Here is a 9,549-nt window from a genome sequence, read left to right on the forward strand (position 1 = left end):
ACCTCAGCATTAATCATAAAAAAAAATGGTTTGTTCTGTGGTAATTTGAAAATAAATTACCTGACTTGCAATGTATTGAAAATAAATAACTCCCCAGGTCTAATCGAAAGTATGAGATGGCACCAGATTCTTCATGAATTCATCTTTTTTCCAAAAAAAAATCGGAAAACACTTCCCAAATATTTTAATAATAAAATTATAAATATTATTTAAATATACCGTTTTAGAAATGTCTTAAAAAGGGTTTCATTTAATTTGAGGTAAATTGTCTCAGGAACACTTACCTCACTTTTATTGCAGGGCCTTAACTACATTGAGGCAAATGCCTCATATTGCAAATTTCAAAGCCAAACGCTTGTCTTCACAACAAATTGTGCTCACGGCGAATGCCTTGCAAGAAGCAAGTTATGTTCTCCCTCAGATAAGGCCTCTGATTTTTCGGGATGAATGTTTCTTGTTTAATATTTGTCTTTTGCTCATTGATTGCCCTTCTGTATTCTATTAGTGTTGTATTCTTTTTGTAATTAAGAAATTTTGTTATTAACTTGATCATTGCATGAGTATAAAAAACACAGGCCACATTTTGCTTTACCATGCATATTGGTCTTTTGATGTTGTCTTTAGAAACGTAGGTCTTACACTGAATCTATACATTTTGCTATAAGACCAAAATTGTCAAAAAATTATTAAAACAGAACTTGCATTTTCAGATTAAGAAAGCCGGTCTGGGGAACACCCAGAAAGCATCATTTTGCATCATTTTTTTCTATCGCTTCTTGGGCCTTCAATGGCTCCAAAAACCTTTAAAAAAAGATTTGCCAGTACTTATAAAAAGGCTAGATAAAACTAATAGTCTAGTTCATCATTTTTGCCTATTCTTGTATTTATTTCTGTCTATCTATGATAAATTTTAACATATTAAAAAAAAAAACTCGCAAAAATTGTTAAAAGTCGTCCATCAAAGGACAACAAATCTATAAATAAGGCAGCAACCATTTGATTTTCTGGGGGGCCGGGCTATGGTTTTTTTTTGGAAAAAAAAGTTTGTTTCCAATCTTTGGTGAAAAAAAAAATTTGTTTTTCGCCAAAAAAAATAGATTGTTCTTCGCCGAAGGCGAAAAAAAAGTTTGCACAGAAAAAAAAACATAGCCCCCCCCCCCCCCCCCCCCCCAGAAAATCAAATGGTTGCTGCCTAAGGATTTGACTGACGATTACGATCATGAAAAATGAAAAAAAATCTTGCTAGTCATTTTTGCACTTTAAGTATCTCTTTCTCTTTTTTTTTGTTTTCAAGGTATAATTATAGACGTCACAACCATTTAAAGATTGTAAAATTTGTCATTTTAAGACATAACTCCTGTCAGAAGTCGTATGCCAGTTTTGACATAAATGAACAATTAGTAGGGCCGTAATATGCCTGCCCTGTAAACATGAAACGTTGGACCCGTTCTATGCAGAACATGATCTTTTTTCGGGCCTTTCCATAAATGCAACGTATCTCCCCAGAATCTGTCCACTTGTTTAATGTTTGTTATATTTCAACAAATAAGCACCTGGATTATTATATTGAAAACAGTTATAAACCAGAGTTTGACGGTAAAGTAAGATGTTGTTGCGCTTAATCCTGCTTTATGACTCTTCAATATCAATTTTTATTAAGTTTCGGAGAAGCGATTGGCAAATTTAAAATGAAAAGCCCACTGAAGTTTTTTTTGTGGTTCATCCTGGTTTTTTTTTTTGCTGTCCCTGTCGAGCTATTTTGATAAAGACAATTTGTCTTGATCTCTGATTAGTATAATGTAATCAGAGATCAATATTTTAATTACTTGTAGATTGTTTTAGTCTTTATAGCACTTTTATGCATTCAATATTTTCAACATTAATGTCACCTCTTTGTATGTGTAGCCATAGACATATACAGTATAAAGGGAGGGGGCAATAGATTAACATGTTATCAACACCTCGATTTTGACAAAAAGAATTAACAAACAAGGCAAAAATGCTGATAACAGTTAACAAAGTGGGTTGAAAACATTTAACAGCTTAAATTGATCTCAGATAACAGTTAACAACACCTTAAAGGGCCAAAATAGGTTAACATAAACAGGTATTGCTCCCCTCCATATATAATACAAGCAGACAGTTTTCCGAAGATCACTGCATATGAAAAAAGTGTACGGCGAAGAATAGCAGAACATTAATGAAGATATTGATAATATAAAGGACTTTCTGTTGGAAGAAAGTTAACATACACTTGTTTAATAGTAAAATCAGGTAAAACTTAGCCATTATATAAAGAATATAAAACATAGTCATGAGTCAAGTTATTATAATCAACTTTCATTTTTTTTTAAAGTTTCATATGACTTTACAGTAAAGACACAGATTATACCGTGGTATAACGCACATCTGATATTTATCATACTAAACCACTGGCATCGAAAAAGTGTGCTATTGAAAAAGTTTCACTGTACCACTTGAAACGTCGATAGCAAAATGTACACTGAAGCATTTCCCATTTCCTTTCTCAATTTATCTTATTTCTTTTTAGAAAATAACAAAAATGTATATAACTTAATAAGCTAGCTAATAACTAATCAATATAACTACGAGAGATTATAGACAACTTAGTAAAATGAATTATTTTTTACGGCCTCGCTCGCTCACCTCAATAATTTTTAAATCCGGAATTTTATCATATCCGATCTGTTCCGTCATTTACACATCAAATATAAGGGAAGTAAGCAAGTAAGTAATCCAAGGTTAGTTTGGTTTGTAAACTTTTATGTACAGTTAACTCTCGTTGTCTCGAACTCGGTTGACTCGAAATTTCGGATGAGTCGAAGTTTTCACGTGGTCCCGAACTTTGTTCCATATAAATGTATGTAATTCGACTCTGATGAGTCGAAATTGGATGTGTCGAAATTTCGGTTGAGTCGAACTAAATTTACTATCCCAAGGTTAACAAAAGCATTCAAAATTCATTATTTATCTCGAACTAATACACATATGTCAAAACATGACCTCCGGCATTTAAATGGATTGAAGAGTTAATCTGACAATACACGTGTAATTAAATTTCCAGTCACTGACCACTGTATTGATTTATGACATGCTGTTTCCACGAGTGTTTACCTAAGATTATCTTTTATAGAATTTTTATAAATAATTAGTGATACATTGTTTATGTTCATGAAAAAGTATTTAAAATGTTTACAAAACAATTAATTGTGATTTACACTAATGAGCTTGGGTGTGTATAAAGTAAGGATTATGACTTCCGTTGATGATCACCTAAAAATTACTCAATCGGCGTCTTTAATCTTGTATTTTCTTTTATTAAAAGAAAGAGTGAGATAAGACAAAATGAAGAGGAATTTAAATTTTTTAAAGTCTTTTGTATCCAAAAATAAACAATTTTGTCAACTTTAAACAACCTGAATAACGGAACTATCGATTGGAAATTACTCTCTCGGATAAAAGCCATAGGAAACAATTGTAACTGAAACAATTGAATAAGTAAAACAATGTTATTATAATAACGAAAGACCATGACATACAAATATATCGATCTGATACCAGAATATCGATCCCCTTCCCATATTCAACCTGATTTATTTTAGCTTTACCATGCTAAGCAAGAGTTGTGTCCCTTGTTCAGTCAAACTTCTGGTTTTCGTTTGAGTCGAACTATGTGTATCTCGAAATATTTCTCAGGTCCGGCTGACTTCGAGATAACGAGAGTCGACTGTACTCAGTAACTCTTCTAATATTCTATGAACTGAAGCATAAGAACTTATTTCTTTCAATTGGTATTTACTATTTACACTTGTAAGAAAAATTAGGTTCAAGTGTGGATAGTAAAACTCATTATTCGTTGACAGAAACAAGTGAAATGTCTGTGATCTGAAGACGGCACAAAGCACAGGCACTTGTTTCTATCCATTGGAAGAACCACTATCAACGTATATTTACGAGAAGGTACCCAACTCCTTTTTTCACCTCTCCGACATCTCTTCGTAAATATACGTTGATAGTGGTTCTTCCAATGGATAGAAACAAGTGCCTGTGGCACAAAGGAATCCGGGTCCGTACGCCCTGATTCACGTTCGCCCTAGTACCTGTTCGCCCTGATACCTGTTCGCCCAGGGTCCATTTGCCCTGATTATTATTTTTTTCTAATTATTGTCTAGTGGCATAATATTAAGTATTTGAACAAAATATGTCGAAGTTTGTTCAAAAATTCACCGAATATTTATATTGCCGCAATCAATTTCATCATTTTCCCTTTGATTACAGTAGAATACTGGAATACAATGTATTTATCTTTGTTGATATTTGTTAACAAAATAATTGTATTCAGTCATTCACTAATGTATGCAGTATAACTGAGACTAGTCTCAGAGAATTATAATGAATGAACTTGTAAATCTGTTTTACAGTTCGTACATTTTTTTAAAATTAATTTCAAGCTGAATATATTATCAAAACAAATTTGTTGTTATAATATTATTAATCCATCAAAAGACAGGTATCACAATAAGCAGTGATCTGAATTATTTTGTCATAAAACAATAAATTAATGATCCTTAACAAGCCATAAACTTTTAGATATTTCCATGTTTCCATAAATTTCAAGAATATATATCTGCTTAAGTTTATTCAACTTCAATGCCTGAATATTAATATTTTTTAGTAGGGCGAACGGACTCTAAGGGCGAACGAACTCAGGGCAAACGGACCCAGGGCAAACATGTTACTAGGGCGAACGGTCCCGATACCGGCACAAAGTATGCACCTGAAGTTTCTTGTTTTGATCTTGTTCTTCTTCTTCCGATAAATTGCATACCACGGTGCACCTATGGTGTATTATTTCTTCTTGCTACTCACTTAAACCTTGTCTTTCCAAGGAAAAATTTCAATAAGGATCAGATGTAGAGTGCAATAACCCTTTATTGCATTTGATCCAATCATGACCAATGTTCAGATTTTATTTAAGCAAACTGATTTTTCATTAGGCTTTATGGCATCTGTTTTTATAGACAGTAAATATTTGACAAGATAAAGTATTAACTGAAAGTCTAAGACTAGATTTGTACCACAATACTTTTCACTGTTCGCTTTTATAAGGTCACTGTGCACACAAACTGCTATCCACATATTAATTTATGTGTGTTAGTCATATTGTTTTTAAGGTACCTACAATCACAAGTCCATAACAACAGATATTATTTTTTTCTTTTTTTAGGAAAAAAGCCACGCCACTTTAAATGGGTATAATAAATCAAAGCATATGTCTTTTATGTCATGGAATGAAAACACCAACAAAACAGTTATTAAACAAAACCTCACAAGCACAAATGTATTCATTGTATAAGGCTAAGCAGGCCATTCCTTGTTTAAATCTCATCCCAAAAAGACTGATGTCATCAAAGTTTAAAAAAGATAATGAGACTGTCCATAGGAAAGATGCTGCATGTATTGGTGAAGGTGACAAGATGTATGAGCCACAGTCACCATACAGGGAACATTGGCCAAGACATTATGGATGGGAAAATAAGTTGTTTGGAGGAGGTAGGCTTCATTGTTATACCCTAGTTTTTGAAATTAACTTCAGTCTTATGATATATTTAATCAAAGGAATGATAAGGGCCTAATTTCTTGAATTTTTACAGGTAACTACATTTATAATGCAAAATAAATTTACTGGTACATCTTGAGTTTTAAATTATTATTTTCTCTGGTTTCACAGTAATCCAAATTATGATTATGTTTATTTTTTGGTTTTTGCAAAAAAGATTTTAACAAGAATGTGTCCATAGTACACAGATGCCCCACTCACACTATCATTTTCTATGCTCAGTGAACCGTGAAATTGAGGTCAAAACTCTAATTTGGCATTAAAATTAGAAAAATCATATCATAGGGAACATGTGTACTTAGTTTCAAGTTAATTGGACTTCAACTTCATCAAAAACTACCATGACTAAAAACTTTAACCTGAAGCGGCACAAAGGACGGAGGGACAAACAGACCCACAGACCAGAAAAAATAATGCCCCTCTACTATCATAGGTGGGGCATAAAAATGGAGATCTAAATGCTCTTTTGTATAATATATCTAATGTATCATATATGATTATTAAAGAACAATAGATTAACAGCAGTCACTAAGTGAATCACTGTAATTAATGTACATACAATGTAAATAAATAAAATCTGCATTAGTACATTTTGTACTGTTTATGCTTTCAATTATCTATTGAAGGGCAGATAACAAGTGAACAAGAATTATCAGTTTGCGAATAAATTGTATTTTAGGATTCCATTATTAAGGGGCTGGGTATTCTTTTGACTTAAGTTGATACAATGTACATGTATGTAATATGTATCTGATTGAAGGTGCTTTGCCGAAGTTGGATGAACCATTGAAGTTTGCATTGAAACAGAAGGATAAGGACTATTGGGACAAGGAACATGCTTTATTTGGACAGAATGATTATATTGGTAAATATTTAAAGGAAAACTCCAATTTAAAACTCAAACAGGTTGTTTCCAAATCTTTTGTTTTGTTGTTTGAAAGACAATATAAATGGTCATGACACTTGTTAACAGAGAATTATGTACATGATGTAAGTAGGATTAAATGCTAGTAGAAAAAAAGTGATTTTTAGAAATAATCAAATCAGAGGAATCTCACAGAGATTAAAAATAGAAATATTAAAGCATATCAGAATCAATTTCTTCTACAAATGTATAGAACAGTATAACAGTATAAAGGGTTTTCAATTATTGACATGATTTCAGATCCACAAACTATAGGAGGACAGTCCATGCATATATATGGTAGGGTTAATGGTAATTCTCTTAAAAAATTTACCTTACAAGTTGGTTTTCACATTGCTTACATAGAGGTAAATTAAAACAGATATATTAGTATATTATAAACTTTTTTTTTCTTCAGATATATTAGGGGATGGAAATGTTAGACCAGTGGATTTAATGAAGGGCCCATCATGGATTCGTGGATTTAAAGGAAATGAAATGCAGCGTATAATCCGTAGACTACAGTTTGATGGACACAAACTCCAACAACTATATCCGACAAAGTTTCATATGATACAAAAAAGATTGGATTATCTGTACAAACATTATAACCTACGGCGTTCTAACGCTATAGGAAAAGGAATAAAAAGAGTTCAGAAATAAAAAATATTTCTTGCCTTTAGGAAATTCAAAGAATTTTTTACTTGATTTGTTTTGTTTTAGAACAATTCAAGCTGACTTTCAAGGTCCAATGAAGTACCATGGTCACTTCACATTCATCATGTTCATTATACACTACCATCAGAAACCAAACCACTTTCACAAATGGACCAAATGTGGCTACTAAAAAAAAGAGACGACATGGTATCATTGCCTTTGAGAAAAATATCCACCAAAGATCAAATGACATAGCTGATGGGTAAACTACTAAAAGCCAATGTCCAAACAAAACTTAAACATTCTATTTGACAGCAAACTGGGTTTAATATTGTGTAAAGACAATTGTTGGGCTTGATAATAAAGCAAACAATGTGTTTTGAACCTGCTAGGATTAAGGACAAAAACAAAAATACTGAACTCCAAGGTGATTTTCATAAAACAGACATAATCAAACACTATTAATCAAGAAAATGAGTGAGAGAAAAAAACCTGTCATATTCTTAATTCCGTACAGCGTTATTGATGTATTAAACCTAGTTTTATAGCTAACATAACTTCCAATTTGTGTGACAGTTGTGTTTAGTTAAGTAAGGTACATAAATAAATAGATTCTATACCACAGTGGCACTATATGTACATCTACAGACAATTTGTTGTCACTCATGAGTCTTAAAGCAAATGACATTAAGTGCCATTTTACTAAAAAAAACTCATGGACCATAACTACTGAACAACAAAAATGAAAAACGTAAATGTAAAACTTTTCCTACATAATGTCATAAACAATATCTTAAAATTTAAAAATCATTGGTTGATGCACAAAAACCGTTGAAGCTTCCAGCCAGTCCATGTGCTGTACAACCAAAAATTAATGACAGAAAATCTGTTTCAGTTATAGTGTTTATACCCCCTCCGTAATGGAGTGGGCATTAAAGAAAATTACATAAGTTATCTTGTTAAAGGTACAGGTATCTAATATCTGAGTATTCTGAATATTCTGAAGTAATCTTTAAAATTTTAGTTATCTTCCTTTGTATATAATTGTTGGTGAATCAGTTTTGTATGTTGTGTTTTAGTGTACTATTGTTAATCTTTTTAGCCATTGCGTTGTCAGTTTATTTTGAGTTGGAATATCCCTCTGGTACCTTTCAACCAATGCTTTATTCAGTGCAATGGTTTAAATTCACTTCAAGCAACCTTTACTCTTTACTTCCTTCAAGCACTTTTATTAAATTTTGTCTGACACATGTCCATTGTTCCTGGCTTCATTTTCGTAGATATAATTGATTGTCTGGCAGTCTTAATCTGTCCTTGACCTCATTGCATGGTTCATTGGTCAATTTTACTATATAAGGTATGTTTATCTGATTCTGTAAGTAATAGGTCAACCATATTTCACAGAAATTAAGTTTAAATAAACAGTGCTATACCCTAATAAGTTTTAACATGAGCATCTACACGAATAACAATGCCATTCATTCCTTGGTCGTTGAAGTCTCTTGAATTGTGAAAATCTGTCTACAGAGAAGCAGCTGCAAATCTTAAACTGTTGTAACCGAGCTATGTTGATATGATATATTATAATGTCTGATACAATATTTACAATATCTTACAATCAAAAGATCGTTTAACCACATCGGTGCTAATTTGTAACTTAATAAAAAGTTTCATTTACTATTGACCTCATGTCGACTGACAGGAATTATCTGACCTTTACCTCGATCGTTGTACTGGTTTGTGCCTTCAACAATGAGCAAAGCCCATACCGCATAGTCAGTTATAAAAGACCCCGATAAGACGGTGTAAAACAATTCAAACGAGAAAACTAACGGCCTTATTTATGTAAAAAAAAATGAACGAAAAACAAATATGTAACACATAAACAAACGACAACCACTGAATTACAGGCTCCTGACTTGGGACAGGCACATACATAAATAATGTGGCGGGATCCCAACCCTCCCCCTAACCTGGGACAGTGGTATAACAGTACAACATAAGAACGAACTATATAAAATTCAGTTGAAAAAGGCTTAACTCATCAGATCGACAAAATATACAAGTTTGGTTGAAGCTGATGTTGTACTTTTAAAGGACAAAACCTTTACAAAATCTATTATATAACAAACGAAGGGTATATCCAATGATTTCGACTAGTTGTTTACCATCTACGAGATCTTTTAATGCTGTTCATGTTTGCTGTTTATCCTTCCTTATACATGTATAATACTATTTTAAAAGGTAAATCTGAGACACTGATCTGACCAAAAATCTCTTTAGAAACGAATGGTATTTTGTGGAAGCTTTCTCCTCAACTTAAAAATATAGTTTTCGAATAAATACA

At 32.4% G+C, this 9,549-nt stretch overlaps 1 protein-coding gene across 1 annotated transcript; it reads left to right on the forward strand.

The window, feature by feature from the left end:
- Nucleotides 1–5,249: 5,249 nt before the first annotated feature.
- LOC134715734 (large ribosomal subunit protein mL51-like) lies at nt 5,250–7,253 on the forward strand. Its single transcript, XM_063578114.1, has 3 exons — nt 5,250–5,574; nt 6,402–6,506; nt 6,964–7,253. The coding sequence occupies exons 1-3, from the start codon at nt 5,271–5,273 to the stop codon at nt 7,206–7,208; spliced, it is 654 nt and encodes a 217-aa protein (XP_063434184.1). The 5' UTR covers nt 5,250–5,270; the 3' UTR covers nt 7,209–7,253.
- The last annotated feature ends 2,296 nt before the right edge of the window (nt 7,254–9,549 follow it).

Source organism: Mytilus trossulus, chromosome 4 (genome assembly GCF_036588685.1).
Source record: "Mytilus trossulus isolate FHL-02 chromosome 4, PNRI_Mtr1.1.1.hap1, whole genome shotgun sequence".
NCBI lineage: Eukaryota > Metazoa > Mollusca > Bivalvia > Mytilida > Mytilidae > Mytilus > Mytilus trossulus.

What these genes read in the sequence shown, in the direction of transcription:
- LOC134715734 (XM_063578114.1), top strand. Translation starts at nt 5,271, where the DNA reads ATGGGTATAATAAATCAAAGCATATGTCTTTTATGTCATGGAATGAAA. An exon ending in AAATAAGTTGTTTGGAGGAG is followed by an intron (nt 5,575 to 6,401) that starts GTAGGCTTCATT and finishes ATCTGATTGAAG; the next exon opens with GTGCTTTGCCGAAGTTGGAT. An exon ending in TGGACAGAATGATTATATTG is followed by an intron (nt 6,507 to 6,963) that starts GTAAATATTTAA and finishes TTTTTTCTTCAG; the next exon opens with ATATATTAGGGGATGGAAAT.